This window comes from Ipomoea triloba, chromosome 2 (assembly GCF_003576645.1).
Source record: "Ipomoea triloba cultivar NCNSP0323 chromosome 2, ASM357664v1".
Classification (NCBI taxonomy): domain Eukaryota; kingdom Viridiplantae; phylum Streptophyta; class Magnoliopsida; order Solanales; family Convolvulaceae; genus Ipomoea; species Ipomoea triloba.
Window position 1 is genome coordinate 9,178,638 of NC_044917.1, and position 25,673 is coordinate 9,204,310.

At 34.8% G+C, this 25,673-nt stretch overlaps 1 protein-coding gene across 1 annotated transcript; it reads right to left on the bottom strand.

The window, feature by feature from the left end:
* Window positions 1-7,877: 7,877 nt before the first annotated feature.
* Window positions 7,878-15,151, bottom strand: LOC116010154 (elongator complex protein 1). The gene is made up of 5 exons (XM_031249428.1): window positions 14,873-15,151; window positions 13,222-13,543; window positions 9,541-12,601; window positions 9,113-9,211; window positions 7,878-8,490 (listed from the first exon to the last, which is right to left on the bottom strand). Exons 1-5 carry the CDS (start codon window positions 15,029-15,031, stop codon window positions 8,181-8,183), a joined length of 3,951 nt encoding a protein of 1,316 aa, XP_031105288.1. The 5' UTR covers window positions 15,032-15,151; the 3' UTR covers window positions 7,878-8,180.
* Window positions 15,152-25,673: the final 10,522 nt, after the last annotated feature.

The following is a 25,673-nucleotide window of genomic DNA, read 5'->3' on the forward strand; positions in this document are numbered from 1 at the left end:
TTTTTTTTTTTTTTTTTTTTTTTGGTACCTAAGAAGCCAAGACGAAGTAAATTAGTGTGAGATTCGTGTCATGATAGTACCAAGTTTACAAGTGAATTTGCAATATATGAAATGGTTCAGATTTGATATCATGTTTCCTCTAGCAAATGACTGTTACTAAATAATATATATATATATATATATGTTTGAGTTCCATGCGATTAACCTTCTCAGGTGTCATTGTGCGGTTGCTTAGGTGCGTGATTTGTATATTTAAGTTGCGTCAGCATTGAAACTTAAGGTGCGTGAACCTAAAGCTTAAGGTGCATGATATTCCTTCATAAGGTGCGTTGTTTTCCTTATTAAGGTACGTGATTTGTATGCTTAAAGTGCGTGAGTTGTTGAAACTTAAGATGCGCCATTTTTAAACCTTAAGTGCGTAGTTTGTATACTTAAGGTGCATCGGCCTAAAGCTTTAGGTGCACGTGATTTGTGTTCTTAAGGTGCTTTGTTTTAGTGTTTAAGGTGCGTGATTTGTGTATTTCAGGTGAGTCATTTTAATGTTTAAGGTCGTAATCGCACACCACACGAGAATCCTTTCTCGCACCTAAACCCTTCCATATATATATATATATCATGAGAACTAGGGTTGTGAGAATTGATTATTCCTTGAGAGCATAATTTAAGTGTAGAAAAGGAGCGGACTACTGTAAGATCAGTGCCCCTTAAATTTGGTTTCCTTTAATAACCTACGGCAAAAGGTACACGGTAGCTTTGAATGCAGTCATGCAGGTACTAGAGTAGCCTTCCAAATGTCTGATATCAAAACAAAGTAGCAAAGTAGGGTGGCTCAAACCGTGCAAGTAGCCAATTTGGGTGGCTGTTTTAAATTTTGGCGAATCCGTTAAAAACTTTATACTATATCGGTATATTCAATTTAGTAAATACTTTAATTACTATTAGTAGTAGTGTTCGCACCCGTGCAATGCACGGAATATGGATTTAATATAATATTTTAAGAATATTTGGATCGGTAGTATATAATTATAGAAATTATAACATCAAATATTATATAGTGTAATTGAAAAGATGGTATGGATCGATTATATTTTGTGATGTCATCTTTGCATTAATTTGACCAAATAATTGTTGAAATAATAGCTAATGTGTAGATGTAAGCATTCGGTGCTGAAACTTTGAAAATTAAATTTTGCATAAATAAAATAATTAGGTAAGATATTTAAATTAAAATAGTTAGGTACACTATTCAAAAAAAAAAAGGTATGCTATTAAGATAACACATTTGCTTACAATTAAAACTGAGATTAGTTTGCCCAAAAAAAAAAAAAAAGAGATTAGTTGGACTAAATGCTATTGCACAAACAGCTTGTTCTAATAACGACTGAGCATTATCGAACAACCTATTTGGTTGGAGCAACGATGCTTTTGTATTATTCTAGTTCAATACGCTATTAAGATAACAAATTTGCTTACAATTAACACTAAGATTAGCTTGACTAATGTACAATTGCAGTAGGAATAGGAATTGTATTACCATATTTTACAATATTATGTAAACCTTAATAGTATAGGAGTGTTTTGGTCGGAAAAGGTTAAAATGTAATTTTTTTTTTATTAATAGTATATATTACGTTGTAGCTTGCAGGGAATTATATGTACAGTTATATTACGATTAGTAATTTTAATCTAAAGACTAAAATTATATTACGAATAGGAAAGTAGGAAATAATATATTGTATTAGGAATTGTATTAACATATTTTAATGTACAATTGTAATACGAATATGAATTGTATTACCATATTTTATAATATTACGCAAACCTTAATAGTATATATATGACAGTTTTTGGCAGAAAGTTAAAATTGATAATTTTGTTTTTATTAATAGTATATATTACATTACAGGTGACTATATGTACAGTTATATTACGATTAGTAATTTTAATCTAAAATTGTATTAAGAATAGAAAAAGTAGGAAAAGAGATACGGAGTATTATATTAGGAATTGTATTAACATATTTTAAAAGTACAATTGTAGTACGAATTGGAATTGTGTTACCATATTTTACAATATTACGCAAACATTAATAGTATATAGGACTTTTGGGCATAGAATTAAAATTGAGGTTTTTGTTTTTATTAATAGTACAAATTACATTGTAGGGAAGTATATGTACAGGTATATTACAATTAGTAATCTTAATCTAAAATTATTTTACAAATAGGAAAGTAGGAAATTAAAGAATATATTGTATTAACATATTTTAATGTACGTGTAGTACGAATAGGAATTGTATTACAATATTTTACAATATTACGCAAACCTTAATAGTATAAGATTGTTTTGGGCGAGAAGTTAAAATGGAGGATTTTATTTTTATTAATAGTATAGATATAGATTTATTGGGTTTTAATGAGCGGATACAACATAAAGATGGGTTAATATTAAAAAAAAAAAAAGAAATAATATTTAGATTAACGGGGCTCACGATTTTTAGAATAAAGTATTTGGGCTATAATTGAACAATAATCACAATATAATAAAATCAAAGCCAATGGCTTAATATTTTGGCCTAGCCTATTGGCTAACGGCAATTTATGCTATGGACCCGAGTCCACCTTGTAAGGTGGGCTCAAGTCTATGTTCATAATTTTATAACTCTATGTTTACAATTTTAGAATTCTGTGTTCACAATTTATATATGTAATTTTGAACTCTATGTTCACAATATAAAGTTATAAAATTATGAACATAGAGTTATAAAATTGTACGTGAACATGGAGCTATGAAATGGTGAACATGGAGTTATGAAATTGCGAACATAGAATTATGAAATTGTAAACATAGAGTTATAAAATTGTGAATATGGAGTTATGAAAATGTGAACATGGAGTTATAAAATTATGAACATGGAGTTATGAAATTGTGAACATAAACCCAGGTCCACCTTGCAAGGTGGACTCAGGTCCATGGCATAACAACCGCTGGCTAACCAACGTAAAAGCCAACAATTCAGACCTCAAAGTCAAATTAGGTGGATCAACTATTAGACTAGGTGGAGATGCGAGTAGCTGATGATAGGGATGGTAACGGGGCGGGGCGGGAGCGTGAAGTATACTTCTCGTTCCCGAAACCCCGTCCCCGTCCCGGTCTTCGTTCTCATCCCGGCAGGAAATTAAAAATAGTTCCCATCCTCGTCCTTGCGAGGACAAGGATTCCTCGTCCTCGGTCAACTGTTAGTCAAAATCTTAAATTAGTGTAATTTTTAATTTTAAAAACTAAAAACCGAAGTCTTAATTTAAAAAATACTCCCTCCGTCCCATTTTACCTGTCCTGTTTACTATTCATTGGTCAAACCAACTCTTTCTTCATTGCTTATTTTCTTTAGTAATTTTTAATCATTTTTAAATTTGATTTTTTGTGTTTAATAGTACTTTTAATGTAGTTTCTAAATATATAAATTTTATATACTAATCCTAAATTTAATATTATGAAAAATTGAATTAAAAATAACTTCAGTCAAGCTTCGTTAACCGAATCAGACAAACAAAATGGGATGGAGGTAGTATATATTTATTATAATAATTAATTGGGTGCAAATGGTTCATCTGTATCATTAACAGGACGAGACACTAGAATAGGTGTTGCCAATGACTTACAATCAACCATGTCAGCACACTTTAGAATACTATACATATACTGCTTCAGAGAGAGACCTCATCTGTACACACTATTTCAATACCAAGAGCACCCAAGTCACAAATCTTGAAAGCGACAAACAATTTGTCAATGAGCGTTAATATTAAAGATGCGTCACTCCCCATGATAAGGATATCATCTACATAAATCAACATAAATACTCTCGAAGATCCCCGTGAAAAAAATAAAGAGAGAAACATATGTTTTGGATGCTTGGAACCCAACTGATAAAAGAAATGTATGAATGCGAGTAAACCAAGCCCGAGGGGTCTGCCTAAGACCGTATAGCGATCTCTGCAAAAAAAAAAAAAAAGGTCAGGAAACTCCTTATCAGCATAACCAGGTGGTTGGTGCATATACATTGTCTCCACTAGCGTCCGATTAAAAAACGCATTATGAACATCTAGCTGACGAATGACCCAGCTACAGGACAATGCCAAGGACAACAGCAGTCTAACAGTGGTTGGTTTGACCGTAGGATTGAATGTGTCAAAAAAGTCCTGTCCAGCCGCTTGATTGAACCCCCTGGCCACCAATCGTGCCTTGTGTTGCTCTATAGAGCCATCAGCTTTCCGTTTGGTACGAAATATCTACTTGCGCAACCAACAGCATTCATGCCAGAACGATAAGGTACTAGTTGCCACATCTAATTCTGCAAATAAATTCCAAGTCCATAACCTCCCGCCACTATGGATATTGAGCATCATGTGTATAACAGGTAAGCTCTGCAGGACATACCTCTGCAGACAAAGCAATAGGAATTGCACCACCGGCCCGAGACATACTCCTAGTTACCATACAATGCATCTGAACTATAGGGCAAGCAGTAGGAGTATTAGGCACAAGAACAGGTGAAACCGGTGGTGCAGACAGGCTAGCAACAGGAAACGCCACTAGGGCTCGTAATTGGGACACAACCCAGGGTTGTGACTGAGTACTAACAGGAGTCTGCAAAACAGGCTTAGTAGCAAAAGGAAAAGTGTGTTCATCAATGCGAACATGCCTGCAGACAAAAATCTTGTTAGTGTGAAGATTCATACATTGACACCCCCCTAAAAGACTAAAGATACCCAAGAAAAACACTAGGAGAAGACCGGAAACTTATTTTATGATGATTGTAAAGATAGAGATAAGGATAACACAAACAACCAAAGATTCTTAAAAAAGAGTGGACGATGGATACCCATGTAACACAAAATAACGACTAGAATTTTTCAGAATAGGTGTAGGCATTTTATTGATTAAGTAAACCGTAGACTCAAATGCAAAGTCCCAAAAACGAGATGAGACAGAAGCATGGGCCAAAAGAGTAAGATCACGACCATTTTGCTCGTGAGTATAAGCACAAGATTGCCTATGATTAATGCCAAGCATTTTTTTTTTTTGAAAACGATTAAGTTTTAGAAACAAAGAATGCAACTTTTTATACTCAGCACCAAGATTAGATTGAATGGATTTTATACGACAACCAAAGAAACGCTCAACTAAGGCACGAAAACGCTCTAAAATGTCATACAAGTCAAATTTTAATTGCATAGGAAAATACCAAGTATAATGCGAATAATCATCCACAAAAATAACAAAATAGCGATAACCATTAAAAGATAACGGAAGAGCAGGGCCCCAACTATCAGTGTATACTAAATCCAGAACATGACTACTAGAAGACTCAACACGAGATAAGGAAAAACACAAATTTTCCCATATGACACGCACTACATAATGAAGGTGAACAACTAGACTGCAAAATACGACTCTGAATGCGATAATTAGGATGACTTAAACAGAAGTAGGGGCACGAGCGTAAAAGAACGCAGATGGAGATGAGGATGACACTGGTAGAGAGTATAAACCGCCCAAGCTTTTACCCCGTAGTAAGACCGCCTTGGTGAGGATATCCTTCACAACAAAATAAGAGGGGTGAAATTAAAAAAAAAAACACATTATTTTCATAAGAAAACTTTTGAACAGACAACAAAGACACAGATAACCCAAGAACATGAAGAACACAAGACATAATAAAATACCTAGAAAGTGTAGAAAACAATGTACGCCCAACACATGAAATAGACAAGGCATTACCATTACCGACATGTAAACTGTCATTACCAGTGTATTATTCCGATGAGGTGAGGGCAGTAATATTCGAGGTAACATGATCAATAGCACCTGTGTCAGGGAACCAACTCTGAGACGTCACAAAAGTACCCGAGCCAGGATCATCATGACAAACTAGGTTCTTCTGAACACCAAACCACCCGACTAGCAACGATAACACGTCACAACCGTATGACCCTGCAGATCACAAATTTGGCAACGAGGACCACCCCGAGACTACTGTCGACGAATTACTCGCCACCACGCTGATTACCACCTCCTCGTTGACTAGAGCCATAGCGCTGGTTGCCACCTCTTAAACCTCTTAAGCCACGCCTAGCTGAATTTCCAGAATAAGCACTGGAACGTTGTGCTACATTCTCAATCAACTGCAACAAAACTCCACCCAGTCGCTGAAAAATCATATGCTAAAACAAACTCTTGGGCGCTTAAAAAAATCAGTTAGCTCCTCCAAGGACATCGGCGTCGCACGAGTGGACAACGACGCTGTTAAAGAACAGAGCTCCGGATGTAAACCGTGGAAGACATACAGATTCAGCTCGTCCATGGAGACAGACGTCCGGCGAGTGCAAGATCATCCATTATCATGCGTGTTTTGCCTAGGTAGTCCGCCACAGACGCCTCTCTCTGCCGAAGTGATTGCAGCTGCCCAAGTAGGTTCAATGATCTAGCTAGAGAAGAAGAAGGCAACGCCATATCTATGGCAATCCAGACGGCCAAGGACGTGGTTTTGCCTACTGCTAGATGCATTACTTCGTCGGAGAAAGAGGATATGATCATGGATAAAATAGCTTGATCCTACTGCACCCAAAGATTGTACGTTGGATTAGGAACAACAGCTGCATCGATCGGAGGAGACGGCACCGACGAAGGGCAAGGTCGCTGGAGGGCAGGGGATGAAACCATCTACATATCCCAACAGATTTTGCCCGTGTAAAAACGGAATAAGTTGAGTTGCCAGAACAAGAAATTTCCATTTATAAGTTACAGTAGACAAAAAATTTGGTAAAATAGTAGATGAAACAGTAGCCATGTCGGAGATAGTCCGCTTAGAAAATACACTGGCAGAACTATCATTGGTGGCCATGGCGAAAACCTGACTTCTGATACTAGATTAGGACTAGTATTCTAAATCAATCAAAGTGTACCGATTTACAACAGGAATAAATATACAAATTATAGAGTTATATTATAACTAGAATATGTGTGAAACTAGAGTCCTAACACTCCGATCAAGAGACTGGTTACGCAACAAACTAAAGATCAGACCTCATAGACTTGGAACACATGGGTGCAAGGTTGAAAAAGAGGCTAAGGGCCCGATTTATATATTTTTTTAATTTTTTGTAGTCTCCCTGTGCCAAAATTAATTGCCTTCCCTTCCCAATAAAGCAACCTTTCCTTTCCCAATAAACATTCAATGTAGGGTAGAAACACGCATTGAGATACGCCATTTGTTTGCTCAATGTGCCATTAATTTTTTTTTAATTGTCTTCCCTTCCCAATATAATACGCGTTGGGATATGAGATCTGGGAAAACAAGTCTCGCGAACTTCTCTCAAGTTTAAACAGAGAACTGCAAGTCCAAACAGATCGAGCTTGCGAGTTGCGACTGGCGGAGGCGACCAGCGGAGGGCTTCGGCAGCGGGGGCAAGCGTGGGCGTGACAGACTGCTTATGCTTCTGTGTTCTGATGGTTTCGCAAAAAAGAAAAGAAAAGAAAAGAAAAAGGGCTAAAACTGAGCAACCCGCTAGGCGGTCTAGGCACGGTCTAGGCGGCCGGCCATGGAAGAGACCAATTCCGGCCTTCCTCAACGCGGCCAGGCGCCGCCTAGTGCCTAGGCACTGATTAATCGACGCCTAGGTACGATTTTTGCAACATTGCATGAGTGCTAAAAATAACAAACACGAATTAATATATTAAATTATTAATGAAATTTCACACTAAAGGAACTTGAAAAGTCACTCTCATAATAATATAACATTAAATAATATTTAAACAACAATATCTACCTAACTGAATAACATCTCTGTAACTCCTAAATGGAAAGTCAAAAGTTTGAACCCCAATAAATGCATCAACTCTTTGTGCTTCAATAAGTTTTGGAAGTATATATAGACAAGAAACTACTACATTGTAATAGAATCCAATAGTACTAAAAAAAAAAAAAATTTGAACAACAATATCTACCTAACTCAAACTCTTACTCCTATAATACTACAACAGCTCGTCTGATGATAGTTAACATTGGATTCATCCTAATGTGCCCCTATCATTATCCAGATAATGGGAATTTATGAAGCAAAACATAGAGAACCCTAATAAACTTCTCAGTTCATATTATAGTTTGCGCTATAATCTCAAACCAACACTTTCAATTGCCAAGAGAACACTTCTGAATGCTGTATTTCCTCCCCGACTCTCAGAACGTACTGTTCTAAATTATATGTTTGCTCGTCAATTTTATCAGTGGGCATGAGATCCTCAGCTAATCTGACCGCTGCTGTTTGTGATAGTTGGAAATTTTTGGCAACATGTTGCAATTTCCTTGCCACAGCATCTTCATGCAGCATCACTAGGCAAATTAAGAGTGATTTGAGCTCGCGTCTAGCTCCAGTAGCCAATCCCATCCCCTTCAAATGCTCCACCAAAGCCAACTCCTCGCCAGGACTGGTAACACATTTTAGAATGGACTGCCGTTAGCAACTAAAGAAAAAAATGCAATCATTTGTAAGTTCTATCCTCTAAATTGTCTAAACTATAACACATTGCTTTTGTATCTATTCATGTTGCATTGTCACCCGCTTTAGGTTGTTTATCCAAAGGATTATTCAGAAGCCTCTCAATCTAGTATACCTTCCAAGAGTTTCATTAAGAGTTCAGAGATAAAATGCTTGTAAGGCCATGCTTATTCCGGGAATTATCTACTACTCTAATAAGTATAAGCTAGGCTAAACAATATAAATAAAGGGCCTTCTAAGGCCAGATAATAAGGAAAAGCCTCCTTCCCAAGAAGCTCCAAGGTTGAGACATTTTGAAAAACTACAAGTAAATAAATAAATAAATATATAAATAGAGACTTTTTCAAGAAGCTCAAGCTCNAAAAAAAAGCTCAAGCTGATCAAAACAAACGTTAAATGATGCAGTTGACCATTAGCTAAAATAAGTAGTGAAATAAATTATATTATTAAGGAAAAGAAGAGCATAATTCTTAGCCATTAATAACTATAAATGATTTCTCTATAATTCTTAAAATTATCAGGAAATAATGTGTTTTACATAATATCTATACCTGCCAGCACGTATTTTCCCACTCTTCCGATGAGACCTCGACCCTCTTCCCTTTGTAGAAGTACTTGAGCTAATAGAAGTAGCTGATCCCTTTCTTGTCCTGCTAATGCAAAGGAGCTATAATTTTCATGACAAATTTAATATTTCTACATACAAATGCCCAACTTTATATTAAAATTTGTAAATTGAGGTATCGAGGCAAATATTTTTAAGTGTTGAGTACTCGAAAACTGGAGAAGTACATGGGATCTCTGAAAGTTTAATCAACATGAGGGATTTTAGTCCTTATATCTAAGCATTATAAAATAACTTTTATACCCTTTTGGTTAAGGTTGATCCCATATACTAACAACCAATGCTCTAGCACAAGAAAAAGGTGTGAAAGAATGTGGAATGGCATTTGTATATAACAAAGATATTAAAACATACCCCATGGTATAGGCACTCATTCCACTGAAATTGCTGCTAGTTTCAGAAGCTGTCTCATAATCAAATTCATTCACAGATGTCTCATCTGACTTGAGCTTTGCAGCAAGTAACACTCTTCTTTGTCTTACAGCTAGATACCGAGTCAAGTACTTTCCTACTTTCTCCAATCCTTCACTGTATTCACTAATCAATGTGTTCGCACACTCTACAGATGAATTTTTCACTTCCAAGACCAAATCATTTCTCCTGTGCAGAAGAGCAATCCTCAAAGCTTCCTCCCATTCCCTTGCACTCACAAATAAAGTAACACCAGTATTAACATCTCCACAGTACTCCAGGGCAATTTTTGCAGCATCCCCTGGCTTTCCAAGTGCCTGGAGTTCCTCACAGAGATCCTGAGCCAACTGCAAAATTTCTTCACTTCCAAGCTTGATCAGACCAGCTACCGTCAAAACACCACACCAATTACCACAAGCACGATAAGCTTTTAATGCTTTCTCCAAACAATAACAGCTCATATAAGTTGTAGCAGCATCCTCAAAAGATTTTATAGCACTAAGATGGTCTCCCCAAGCCTCTAAGACTTGCCTTCTTTTAGTAGAGTCAGTGATAAGTTGAAGTCCCAAGGAAAAAAGTTGAGGCTTATTCTTCATCAGGTTCATACAGTCCTCAATATAAGCATCTCCTGCCAATACAATGTGCTTAAGTGCTTTCTCATACCTCTGCAGCTTAAGGTCAATACTATACTGCATTAAGACAGTTGTCATGCTTTCTAATTCTTGAAGATATGGAAGAAATTCTTTTGGATCCTTTTGAGAATTAAGGGCAACCATAGCAGCAAGATTCAAATCATAAAGACCTAAAGCTGACTCAAAAACAGCCTCAGAATCAGATAACCATAAAAGATGTTTCATAGCTTCCTCAGCAGAAGGATAGTGTGTTCTCCTGGGATCATCTGAATCTGATAACTCCATTTCTCGGAGGACCTTTACCCTCTCTAGAGCTTCTTCAAGGGCTGGGGGATCACTTCGAGCTAGAGTGGTCAAAATGCAAAGTTCTCTTGCAGGACTTTCAGCTACATGCTCCTCAAGAGCCATCCGAATAGCAAGGAGGACAGAGGAGACTTTGTTTTTACTACCATAATCCTTGACATCTCCAGATTCAACATCTTGAGCTTTTGTTAAACTAGGGACAAATAAATAGTTTTTGTATAATGTATCAATGATATTTTCATTCTTTATGGAGCAAACAAACTCAGTTATATGACTCAAATTGTTAACCTGCTTGATAACCTCACCAGCTGACTGAAGAAAGCTTTGCCACCCACATGCATCAACAATAAAATTAAAATCTATCCTATGTCGTCTTACCATGAGTAATGCATCTTTAAAACGTTGCTGGAGTAAAGCATTCATAATCGAGGCAAGAACCAGTTTTCTGGGATAGATGCATTCAACATTACCTCTATTTGTATGTAGCATGATAGCAGACTCATCTCCATGCAAGACACCAGCAATCTTGGCACCCCTTTCCCAAATATTTATATATATCTTTTGATCCTCTCCTCTTCTGTTACTGGAAATGGGTAGGAAGTTCCCATATTCAGCTGCTACATCTTTTTGCTCAATGTCATTAATGTCAACAATAAACAGTAGATCCTGCTTTGTTGTGAGAATCAAATGTGTGACGGTTTGGTCAGCAGAATTTGAGTAAAAAGAAAAGCTACTGCAGTTGTTGCATACTATTTTCTCACCAACATGTAATCGACCATTATCATCGAGACCAAAGAGCAAACTTTTATGTGGCAAAGGGCCACCAATATGAGCAAGATTCATCCACGGACATGAAGATTGAAAATTTAAATCATTCCGTTTATGAAGAACTCTTGCCCCAACTGACTTTGAAATATATTCAACAACTTTTCCACTATCAAACTGAATATATGTTGAAAAATTATTTACTGTGTCAGACACAAGACCAATGACTGGACCTTCCAGAGAACTTTGATTTGAAATCATCCCTTGCCAACCAGAGCATGTTACTGAACCAGGAATATGATCTTCAGAACATACAAACTCCATTTCCTGTAGGTGATATGCACCAAGTCCATCCTTGACAGAAAATTTTGTTTTGGGGTTACTGTGATCATGACTTAAATGGGAAACAGTTAGGAGCTTATGTGAATCCAACCACACGAGATGTAAATATGAACCACATATCATATCAACAGAAGCTGCCTCTACATCAAATTCTTTGTCCTCTAGATCCTCCCATGTACTAAGTTCTGAAAGCTCTAGAATACAGAGACTGCCATCAGACAAAGATGCAGCGAGATGATTTTTGGACCCCTTAGTACAGAATGCCATATTCTGGACTGCACTGGGGAATTTTAAACTAAACAAATACATAGGGGGAGGAATAAGGGACAGAGAAAGGGGTGTTACTAGAATCTTGCAGTCATCAACTACAAGTGCCACAGAATTTTCCATGACAGCTGTAACCCAGTTAAAACTGCAGGTTGAGATCTGCCCACCAACAGTCCAATAAATCAACTGCATTCGCTTTGTTGGATCCCACATGAATTTAACACCATCCTCCTTGGCATATCTGATTTCTTGCTTCAAGTACCAATGGTTGTTGCTGAAGAACCATATCCTGAGGGAATCATACTTTTCACTCCTTACTATTGCTGCTAGAAGATCTGAACTCGAATTCCATTTTAGATTTTCTACAGTCACATCAATTTCTTCATTAAGACTGAATGAGCTCCTTTCTAAACAATTTCTCTCAAAGAAAACAATGGATGGACACTTATGTTCTTCCTTTCTGTCACAAACTGCAGCAATTTTGGCTCCACTGGGCATCCAGTCAACAGATGTTCCCATGAAAGCCTTTAATTCAGAAAATGAATGTTGTTTCCCTGATTCTCGTTCCCAAACTTTAATTTTCTTATCCAACTGAGGAGAGCCTTCTGCCATGCTCAGGGTGGCAAAATATTTCCCATCACCTCTCCATGATATGGTGCTTTCAAAAGAATAATTTGAAGAATAACTTGGTTCATCTGAAAGTAAAGGTCTGGTATTAATAAATGATTTTCTGATGGGAAGCATAATTATATAATAAACAAAGGTATACTCCGTACTAGTGATTAGTGAAAGCCTGAAAGGAGTTCAGTTAAAACTAGCATTCCCATCATCTCATTTTATGTGCTTGATGCAGTTATTGAGGATATACTCTCAACCTATTTATAATATTAATTAATTTAGTGAAAAAGATATATATATATATATATATATAGAAAATATATATATATATATAGAAACTACATTAAAAGTTTAGAAAACAAAGGTCAAATTTGACATTGTAAGAAAATATCAAAGGAAAAGAAAAAAAAAAAAAAAAAAAAGGCAAACAAATAAGTATTGGTTTGGCCTTACAATAATAAACATTAGATGGCGAGTGTAGAGAATTATTTGTAGAGCCAAGCCAAACTAGACTGGGAAGGACTGAGGCTTAGCTGAGTTGGGTGTGGTAGGAAACAAATGGATTTCTTACAATATATGCAAGTAAAATTTCAAAGAAAAACAGCTACCAAATGACTTTGCACAAGTGAAGTGTGCAAGAAGTGAATTTTGTGAGAGAAGAATTAATGAAATTAGAAGCATAGAAAGAAATCCTTACTTGTGTCAATATCTTCAGGTAGACCATTAATCCCCATCTCATATAGCACATCCCAATCATGTGTCATCACCAGCATTTGCCCAAAACCAGTAATTATACCAAGCAGATCTCCATCTGGACTAGGAGAGATGCAATTAACACCACCCTCCACTCGGCCAACAATTTCTGTCAGATTATCATCCACAGTGTATAACAATATAAGCCCACAGGATGTTCCAAAAACAAGTGCTTCTTTCTCCATAAGATATTCCATGCAAGTTATGAAGTCTCCAGGTTCTAAATCAATGAAGTGGTTCGATGTCGAACTGAATTCTCCAGCATCCTGTCATAACAATCTTGTATGAGGGAAAATCTATTCTCTTCTTTTAAACAATTTGACCCCTAGTAAGTTAGACTATTTAAAGCTACTTAATTGTGCATACACAAAGACAAGAAGCTTTTTAATAATGAAGATCATGAATGAGTGAGTGACAAGATAAATCAAAGAAAACTCAATTGCAAAAGCAGCTCATTATGGAGCTTATGCAATTCTAGAAAAGTTTTAAAAGACTCATCTAATCCAAATGTAAATATATTCTTACTTTAATTATTAGACATAGCTAGTAATTCATGTATGAGATGTATCCAATGTTGCAAAAATCCCGCCTAGGCACCGATTAATCGACGCCTAGGCGCTAGGCGCTGGCCGACCGCCTAGTGTATAACTATAATTGGTGGTCTAGGCGACTGGCCGGCTAGGAGGCCACCTAGGCCTCCTAGGCACCGACTAGGTCGCCTAGTTGGCCGATTAGCTATTGTTCCCTTCTTTTAAAAATGAGTTATTACACTCAAAATGGCCGATTAGCTATTGTATTAAATAGTTTATAATTATCAAGTCTTTAAAATTTTAAAAATAAAAAATTAAAAAATTAAAAATAAAAAATGAAATACAAAATACACGGGCGCCTAGGCGCCACCCGAGCACATAGCGATTTTTTCAACTATGGATGTATCTGGATGTGACATAAATGCTCCAACAATCAATTAATCAAACAGGAAAGTTCCACCTCACAACAAGCTAAAAGATTTCTTTTATTGGCAAATGCTTAAAACACAAACACAAAGCAAAAACTGTATATAAACAAGACTAAATAAAGGACAATGTCAGTGCAGTACCCTTGGTTGTGATTCATTAAGTACCATTTTAATATTGCTCATTCATGATTCATCTTCTCATTCACCAGCCTAATTGGCAGCTTAAGCAGCTAGAAACTCCAAAAATAAGGATTTTACCATCCAAGTAAAACTCATAGAAAATTCTAGTCAATCTATACCACTCCCCTTGAGAAACATGGGGCGTTCACCTTAGACAGAGAGCAGAGTTTGTTAAAGCAGAACAAAATTAATAGAGTGGCAATGACCTACGAATTAAATACAAGTACTTTCAATACAAGTCGGATTCACCCCCTAGAGTTTTATCTAAAGTCATCATCAAAACCAAAAACGAGCATTTAAAATAGATATTTCAGATTCAACTATAAGCACGACCGGGGCTTCAAAATCTCGAAAAGTTTCCTTGTATTAATGCATTACTTGTTCAATAAACAGACCTACTCGATGGCAAAAGTGTTAAAAAGAATGAAAAAAAAATTAAGAATGGAAAAGGAATTACTTGAGGAGGAGGCAGTTGAGTAGTGTACAAGATATTCGCCGAGGAAGAGAAGAAGAGGCGGTTGCGCTCCATGTCAAAAGCAGCGAACCGTAGAACTTCATCTTGCGATTGTAGGTGGATCTTCGAAGAGAGCAGCTTCGATAGCCTGAGATTCTTCATCTTATTCTTAGTCCTCTTTTCTGCAGAAATCGAAGAGGGGCGGGAGCGCTCTGTGACTGTGAGTAGTCCAATGCCAGGGTTTCGAGGGTTTAAGGTTAGTTGGTTAACCTAGAGACGATGCACCCGCACGTCGACAATTGAGAGCGAAGCGCGGCCAATGCTTAAAAATAACGAATTGAGTGACATGTCTATAATGAGTTCACTACGATAAACTGTAATTAAAAAGTTAATTTTTTTTTTTGAAAAACAGTAATTAAAAAGTTATATAATAAAGTTAAAACGTATAAGTTTATAAATAATAATAATAATAATAATAATAATCTAGAGACATCAATTGGTGTTATATGTAAAAAAACTTTTTTCATACAAATTTTTATTGATATTTTGAAATATTAATTTTTTCTCTTATATAAGAGTTAATAATCTATTTAGTTCCTTAATTATAACAAAATTATCAATTTGATTCTCGACTAACATTCTTACTAAATCGATTTCAAAAAAAAAACATTCTTACTAAATTAAGTCTTAAAAAAAAACGTCTTTCAACTTTGAAAATCTTATCCAACTCATATTGAATGGGATTAATTGGACAAGTTGAGAGAGGTTAATTTTGGTACTCTTGAAAACACTCAACTCATATTTATTAGTGCACTCTAGATACAATTAAATTCATTTAGCAACGAAAGATGAAGAGTTGACTAACATTCAATATGTTTTGGTTTTAAAATGCCAATGTTCCATACCAAAGGGTTATGTATAAGTTTTTTTCTTTAAGGGTGTGTTTGGTAACCCGTAAAATGACTTCCGGAAAATATTTTTCGAATTTTCTGTGTTTAGCAACGTCCGGAAAATGTGGTCAACGGAAAATATTTTCCGTTGACCAAGGAAAATCAGTTCATTTTTCCGGAAAATGACTTACGGAAATTTTTTTCCGTAAGTCATTTTACGGAATCGCCATAATCGCTGTTTCGCATGTTTTCGACCAAAATCAAGCCATATCACCCATGACCATGTGCAAGGAGGTTGGGAAACCGCCGAAAACCTTTGCTACATTTTTTTTTAATTTTTTTTATATAAATTCTATTTTTTATTAAATATCATTATTTTAATAACTATTATAATTTTTTATATTTTAAATAAAACAAATTACAATGTTTAATTATACAATTCTATCTATTTTCCAGAAAATGAACGAAACACACAAAGACAGTTTTCCATAATACATCCAAACACTAGAAATGAAACTGTTTTCCAGAAAATGACTCATTTTCCAGAAAACATTTTCCATAAGTCATTTTCCTGCTTTCCAAACGGACCCTAAATGATATGCTTTACCAAATAGTTCACTGCTATGTAGGTGATTTGGTGGTAAAATTGAAACTTCATATAGATCACTTGGTGTACTTTGACGAGTTTTAAATTGCCTAAGAAAGTTTCATCTCCAAATGAATCCCTTGAAATGTGCTTTTGGAGCTATTGCTGAAAGTTTTATGGAGTTCACTATTCGACTCAAAAAGGCATTAAAACTCTATGAGTGTCTTACTTGTGCAAGAGTATGAACACATGAGATTAAATATTCACCAATAGAAATTTTGTGTTTCGCGCTTGTATTTGCAATTAAGAAGCTCATCATTACTTTGAGGTTCATACTATGCATGTCTTTTCCAGAGCAAATATGGTGATTATGTCATAACAAATGTCATTCTTTCCGTTCACCTCATGACATAGTATTTACTATTTCAACAATTTGAGATTGTTTATGTACCACAAAAAGTCTATCAAGGGTTACACCTTAGCAAATCTCTTGGTTGATCATCCCATATACACCCATAAATCGAATAGGAATTATCAATTGACCCATTTGTTTGAGATTTATTTTATTGGGAATGAATTTACTTACCTATAGTCTATCGCTATGAAAATTATATTTTTATTCTCTGAATTGTGCACAATTAATGATTTTATTTCATGCTAGCTTGTTTATTTTTATAGAATATTGTCCTCAATCGCAATACAATATTATACTTTAACGTTGCATTTTAGTCATTATATTTGACTTAACACCTTTTTGTCCATTACTCCTTGAATTGATTTGTGTTGGATATGTTTTTTTAGTCATTAATTAACCTAGAGGCATGCGGGAGAAGTTGGACAAGAAATATGTAAATGTCGATAATTAGAGGCGAAAATTAAAGAAAAAAACAAATAATGTACAACTTATGAAACAAATTAAAAATTGTAAATTTTGCAATATGTTTAATTATTAGTAGTAATAATAAAAGAAAATGCATGGATACATATATGCAGAGGCAGAATGCGTCAGGGAAAGAGGAAGGGGAGAAGATTATTGTGAAGTACTGGGAGGCCAAAACAAGGTGGCAACACTTGGGGAATAGCAGTAGCTCTCTTCTGGAAGACTACATAAAAACCTGAATAATGGGATTCATCTTCCAATATTGATGCATTGATGAGTATAATAGTGATATACTCTAAACCTTGTGGATATTAATTTTCACTCATCATGATTAAGATTCTTCTCAGGGGACTGAAATTTCATTTCAAGATATATACCAATTGACAACTACTAAATTATATTATTCTCCAGTTCTTATGAATTTGATTATTTGCTTGGCCCCTACTGTGCATTCGTCGTGCATTGCTATACAAAATATCATGCATTCATATTGCTTTGATCGTGCATTCTTATATAGTATGTTGCGCATTACTTTATCAAATATTGTGTATCGATAACTCTGCTTATGCATTCAAATATCGCTGCCCAACATCATACGATGGACATGTAGAGGCAAAAAGAGTCATGGAAGGAGGAAGGAGAGAATATTATTGCGAGGTACTATGAGGCCAAAGCGAGGGGACAACACTTGGGAATAGCATTAGCTCTCTTATGGATGACTACATAAAAAAACCTCAATAAATGAGATTATTCTTCCAACGTTGATGCATCCATGAATATAATGGTGATATACTCTAAACCCTATGGATATTAATTTTCACCCATGATGATTAAGATTCTTCTGAGAGGACTGAAATTTCATTTCAGGATATATACCTATTGACAACTGCTAAATTATATTCTTCTCCAGTTATTATGAATTTGATTATTTGCTTGGCCCCTACCGTGCATTGCTATTCAGAATATCGTGCGTTCATGTTGCTTTGATCATGCATTCTTATACAATATGTTGCGCATTTCTTTATCAAATATTGTGCATAAATAACTCTGCTAATGGATTCAAATACAACCCAACATCATAGAATGGATATGCAGAGGCAAAAGGAGTCATGGAAGGAGGAAGAAGGAGAGAAGATTATTGGAGGCCAAAGCGAGGGGGCAATACTTGGGGAATAGCAGTAGCTCTCTTCTGGATGACTACATAAAAAACCTCAATTAATGAGATTTATCTTCCTACGCTGATGCATCCATGAATATAATGGTGATATACTCTAAACCTTGTGGATATTAATTTTCACCCATCATGATTAAGATTCTTCTAAGGGGACTGAAATTTCATTTCAAGATATATACATGTTGACAACTGCTAAATTATATTATTCTCCAGTTCTTATAAATTTGATTATTTGCCAATGACCTTGTGGTCTAGTGGCATCCGGTAGTGGCATTTGGTTGCACCCCATGTTGGAGGGGGCAGGTTTGAGCCTCAGTGGAGGCGATGCTAACTTTTTGTGCTTTATGACAATGCTAACTCTTTGTGCTTTAGTAGGTTGAGAAAGTAGTTTATGAACAGAAACTACATTGTAACCGAGTCAGTAGTACTCAAAAAAAAAAATTTGATTATTTGCTTGGCCCTTACCGTGCACTTGTCGTGATTATTATACAAAATATCGTGCATTCTTATACAGTATGTTGAGCATTCCTTTATTGAATGTTGTGCATCGGTAACTCTCAGCATGTGCATTCAAACACAACCAACATCATACAATAGACATTCCAATGTCCTACGGTGCACCATACTAAGTGCACTAGTGCACATCTCACCAGTCTATGATACACAATTTACAACACTAGCCTGCACAACCGAATGCACATACTATCCAAAATCCGTACATATACACCAACACCCAAATATATGTAATATTATACCTAAAAAAACAAGCGGGAAAAATTAAAAATACTAATCACTTTCGATGAACGAACACTAAATCAATGATGAAGAAATCACAACTCCAATTCACAGTAGTGATGATTTAAGAAAATAGGAAACAAATGATCACATCTGCAACAGTTAAAAGAAAAAAAGAAAAAAAAAAAACCAACCTCTACTATCCGTCTATCTGCACTTAAAATCTAAGCCATCTAAATAAAAATTTTTAAAAAAAACAATAGATGAAAAATGAAAATGTGTACTAAACATCCCTCAATTATAAGGATCATTATTTGGACGTGCATTATTTGTGCGTGTATTTGAGTGCTGTTGAAAAATAAAAATGATTATTAAAATTCTAAAAATGGGATGAATAGCAAGTCCTCCATTTCTTCCATTCCCACAATTTCCTTGGCTTAGCTACTTCTTTTGTTCCTTCAATTCAATTCCCTCATGAAGTCCAAAAAAGATAACAACTTTGAAACCACATTTTTGCCAGCAACAATGAATGACTTCAAGGTTGAATGCATTGAATGCATGAGGGATGGTGATTTCTGCATAGACCCAAGGGAATTCTTGGATGGCTTAGAGCCATTTGATTATGATGGCCAGATGTTTTACCTTGTTGGGGCACCATTTAGCCCTAATCTATCAATCTCATTGCACTACTTTGACCCTTTTGATCCCATGGCAAGTGAGAACTCTTGAACTGACTTAACCCCTTTTTCACGACTATAAAAAGACATTTTAACGTCGGCTATTTTACGCTTTTAACGTCGGTTTTAATTCGACATTGTTGTGGAACACGTTGTAAGTAAATGATACGACTTCGGTTTTAAGAAAATACGAAACATATGATCACATCTACAATAGTGAAAAAAAAAAAGAAAAAGAAAAGAACCTCTACTATTCGTCTATCCCCACTTAAAATCTTTGCCATCTAAATAAAAATTTTGAAAACAAACTATAGATGAAAAATGAAAATGTGTACTAAACATCCCTCAATTATAAGGATCATTATTTGGGCGTGCATCATTTGTGCATGTATTTGAGTGCGGTTGAAAAATAAAAATGATTATTAAAATGCTAAAAATGGGATGAATAGCAAGTCTTGCATTTCTTCCATTCCCCCAATTTTCTTGGCTTAGCTAATTCTTTTGTTCCTTCAATTTCAATTTACTCATGGAGTCCAAAAATGATAACACCTTTGAAACCCCATTTTTGCTAGTGACAATAAATGACTTCAAGGTTGAATGCATGAGGGATGGTGGTTTCTGCATAGACCCAAAGAAATTCTTGAATGGCTTAGAGCCATTTGATTATAATGACCAGAGGTTTTACCTTGTTGGGACATCATTTAGCCCTGATCTATCAATCTCATTGAACTTCTTTGACCTTTTTGATCCCATGGCAAGTGAGAACTCTTCAACTGACTTAACCCCTTTTCACTACTACAAAAAGACATTTTAACGTCGATTATTTTAAATTTTAACGTCGGTTATTTTACCCTTTTAATGTGGGTTTTTATTCGACGTTGTTGTGGAAGATATTGTAAGTAAATGATACGAGGTCCGTTTTAAGAAAAATATGAAACAAATGATCACATCTGCAACAGTTAAAAAAAAAAAAACCACTACTATCCGTCTATCCCTACTTAAAATCTAAGTCATCTATATAATGATTTTGAAAAAAAAAAAACTATAAATGAAAAATGAAAATCCGTCAATTCCCTCTTAAAATCTAAGCAATCTAAAAAAAAAAGTTTTGAAAAAGAAAACTATAGATGAAAGATGAAAATGTGTACTAAACATCCCTCAATTATAAGGATCATTATTTGGGCGTGCAGTATTTGTGCGTGTATTTGAGTGCGGTTGAAAAATAAAAATGATTATTAAAATCCTAAAAATGGGATGAATAGCAAGTCTTGCATTTCTTCCATTCCTAAAAATGGGATGAATAGCAAGTCTTGCATTTCTTCCATTCCCCCAATTTGGATGAATAGCAAGTCTTGCATTTCTTCCATTCCCCCAATTTTCTTGGCTTAGCTAATTCTTTTGTTCCTTCAATTTCAATTTACTCATGGAGTCCAAAAATGATAACACCTTTGAAACCCCATTTTTGCTAGTGACAATAAATGACTTCAAGGTTGAATGCATGAGGGATGGTGGTTTCTGCATAGACCCAAAGAAATTCTTGAATGGCTTAGAGCCATTTGATTATAATGACCAGAGGTTTTACCTTGTTGGGACATCATTTAGCCCTGATCTATCAATCTCATTGAACTTCTTTGACCTTTTTGATCCCATGGCAAGTGAGAACTCTTCAACTGACTTAACCCCTTTTCACTACTACAAAAAGACATTTTAACGTCGATTATTTTAAATTTTAACGTCGGTTATTTTACCCTTTTAATGTGGGTTTTTATTCGACGTTGTTGTGGAAGATATTGTAAGTAAATGATACGAGGTCCGTTTTAAGAAAAATATGAAACAAATGATCACATCTGCAACAGTTAAAAAAAAAAAAACCACTACTATCCGTCTATCCCTACTTAAAATCTAAGTCATCTATATAATGATTTTGAAAAAAAAAAAACTATAAATGAAAAATGAAAATCCGTCAATTCCCTCTTAAAATCTAAGCAATCTAAAAAAAAAAGTTTTGAAAAAGAAAACTATAGATGAAAGATGAAAATGTGTACTAAACATCCCTCAATTATAAGGATCATTATTTGGGCGTGCAGTATTTGTGCGTGTATTTGAGTGCGGTTGAAAAATAAAAATGATTATTAAAATCCTAAAAATGGGATGAATAGCAAGTCTTGCATTTCTTCCATTCCCCCAATTTTCTTGGCTTAGCTAATTCTTTTGTTCCTTCAATTTCAATTTACTCATGGAGTCCAAAAATGATAACACCTTTGAAACCCCATTTTTGCTAGTGACAATAAATGACTTCAAGGTTGAATGCATGAGGGATGGTGGTTTCTGCATAGACCCAAGGAAATTCTTGAATGGCTTAGAGCCATTTGATTATAATGACCAGAGGTTTTACCTTGTTGGGGCATCATTTAGCCATGATCTATCAATCTCATTGCACTACTTTAACCCTTTTGATCCCATGGCAAGTGAGAACTCTTCAACTGACTTAACCCTTTCCAGTAATATAAAAAGACATTTTAACGTCGTTTTTATTCGACGTTGTTGGGGAAGATGTTGTAAATAATTGATACGACGTCGTTTTAAGAAAATAGGAAAAAAAATTATCATATCTGCAACAGTTAAAAAAAAAAAAACAAACAAAAACCTCTACTATCCATCTATCCCCACTTAAAAGATAAGACATCTAAATAAAAATTTTGGAAAAAACTATAGATGAAAATTCGTCTATCCAAACTTAAAATATAGGCAATCTAAATAAAATTTTTGAAAAAAAAAACTATAGATGAAAAATGAAATTGTGGACTAAACATCCCTCAATTATAATGATCATTATTTGGGCGTGCAGTATTTGTGCGTTTATTTGAGTGCTGTTGAAAAATAAAAATGATTATTAAAATCCTAAAAATGGGATGAATAGCAAGTCCTCCATTTCTTCCATTTCCCCCAATTTCCTTGGCTTAGCTAATTCTTTTGTTCCTTCAATTCAATTCACTCATGGAGTCCAAAAATGATAACACCTTTGAAACCACATTTTTGCCAGTGATAATGAATGACTTCAAGGTTGAATGCATGAGGGATGGTGGTTTTTGCATAGACCCAAGGAAATTCTTGAATAGCTTAGAGCCATTTGATTATGATGGCGAGATGTTTTACCTTGTTGGGCATCGTTTAGCCCTGATCTATCAATATCATTGCACTACTTTGACCCTTTTGATCTCATGGCAAGTGAGAACTCTTCAACTAACTTAACCTTTTCACTACTATAAAAAGACATTTTAACGTCGGTTTTTATTCGACGTTGTTGTGGAAGATATTGTAAGTAAATGATACGAGATTGGTTATATGAAAATAGGAAAAAAATGATTACATCTGCAACAATTTAAAAAAAAAAAAAAAAAAACATCTACTATCCATTTATCACCACTTAAAATCTAAGCCATCTAAATAAAAATTTTGAAAATAACTATAGATGAAAAATGAAAATCCGTCTATCCCAACTTAAAATCTAAGTCATGTAAATAAAAATTTTGAAAAAAAACTATAGATGAAAAAAGAAAACGTGAACTAAACATCTCTGAATTATAAGGATCATTATTTGGGCCTGAATTATTTGTGCAAGTATTTGAGTGCTGTTTTAAAATAAAAATGATTATTAAAATGCTAAAATTGGGATGGATGGCAAGTCCTCCATTTCTTCCAATCCCCAAATTTCCTTGGCTTACCTAATTCTTTTGATCCTTCAATTCAATTCCTTCATGGAATCCAAAAATGATAACACCTTTGAAACCACATTTTTGCCAGTGACAATGAATGACTTCAAGGTTGAATGTATGAGAGATGGTGGTTTTTGCATAGACCCAAGGAAATTCTTGAATGACTTAGAGCCATTTGATTATGATGGCCAGAGGTTTTACCTTGTTGGTCATCATTTAGCCCTGATCAATCAATCTCATTGCACTACTTTGAGCCTTTTGATCCCATGCCAAGTGAGAACTCTTCAACTGACTTAAACCTTTACACTACTATAAAAAGTCATTTTAAAGTCGTTATTTTACACTTTTAATGTCGGTTTTTATTGAACGTTTTTGTGGAAGACGTTGTAAGTAAATGATACGACGTCGGTTTTAAGAAAATAGGAAAAAAAAAATGATCACATCCAATAGTATTAAAAAAAAAAAAACATCTACTATCCATCTATCCCCACTTAAAATCTAAGCAATCTAAATAAGAATTTTGAAAAAAAAAAAAAAAAAAACTATAGATGAAAAATGAAAATGTGGACTAAACATCCCTCAATTATAAGGATCATTATTTGGGTGTGCCGTATTTGTGCGTGTATTGGAGTGTTGTTCTAAAATAAAAATGATTATTAAAATCCTAAAAATGGGATGAATAGCAAGTACTCCATTTCTTCCATTCCCCCAATTTCCTTGGCTTAGATAGTTCTTTTATTTCTTCAATTCAATTCCCTCATGGAGTCCAAAAATGATAACACCATTGAAACCCCATTTTTGCCAGTCACAAAGAATGACTTCAAGGTTGAATGTATGAGGGATGGTGGTTTCTGCATTGACCCAAGGAATTCTTGGATGGCTTAGAGCCATTTGATTATTATGGTTAAAGGTTTTACCTTGTTGGGCATCATTTAGCCATGATCTATCAATCTCATTGCACTACTTTAACCCTTTTGATCCCATGGCAAGTGAGAACTCTTCAACTGACTTAACCCTTTCCACTAATATAAAAAGACATTTTAACGTCGTTTTTATTCGACGTTGTTGGGGAAGATGTTGTAAATAATTGATACGACGTCGTTTTAAGAAAATAGGGAAAAAAATGATCATATCTGCAACAGTTAAAAAAGAAAACAAAAACAAAAACCTCTACTATCCATCTATCCCCACTTAAAAGATAAGACATCTAAATAAAAATTTTGGAAAAAACTATAGATGAAAATTCGTCTATCCAAACATAAAATATAGGCTATCTAAATAAAATTTTTGAAAAAAAAAACTATAGGTGAAAAATGAAAATGTGGACTAAACATCCCTCAATTATAATGATCATTATTTGGGCGTGCAGTATTTATGCGTTTATTTGAGTGCTGTTGAAAAATAAAAATAATTATTAAAATCCTAAAAATGGGATAAATAGCAAGTCCTCCATTTCTTCCATTCCCCCAATTTCCTTGGCTTAGCTAATTCTTTTGTTCCATCAATTCAATTCCCTCATGGAGTCCAAAAATGATAACACTTTTAAAACCCTATTTTTACTAGTGACAATGAATGACTGCAAGGTTGAATGCATGAGGGGTGCAGGTTGTTTCTGCATAGACCAAAGGAAATTCTTGAATAGCTTAGAGCCATTTGATTATGATGGCGAGATGTTTTACCTTGTTGGGCATCGTTTAGCCCTGATCTATCAATATCATTGCACTACTTTGACCCTTTTGATCCCATGGCAAGTGAGAACTCTTTAACTAACTTAACCTTTTCACTACTATAAAAAGACATTTTAACGTCGGTTTTTATTCGACGTTGTTGTGGAAGATATTGTAAGTAAATGATACGAGGTTGGTTATAAGAAAATAAGAGAAAAATGATTACATCTGCAACAATTTAAAAAAAAAAAAAAAAANAATTTTGAAAATAACTATAGATGAAAAATGAAAATCCGTCTATCCCAACTTAAAATCTAAGTCATGTAAATAAAAATTTTGAAAAAAAACTATAGATGAAAAAAGAAAATGTGAACTAAACATCTCTGAATTATAAGGATCATTATTTGGGCTTGAATTATTTGTGCAAGTATTTGAGTGCTGTTTTAAAATAAAAATGATTATTAAAATGCTAAAATTGG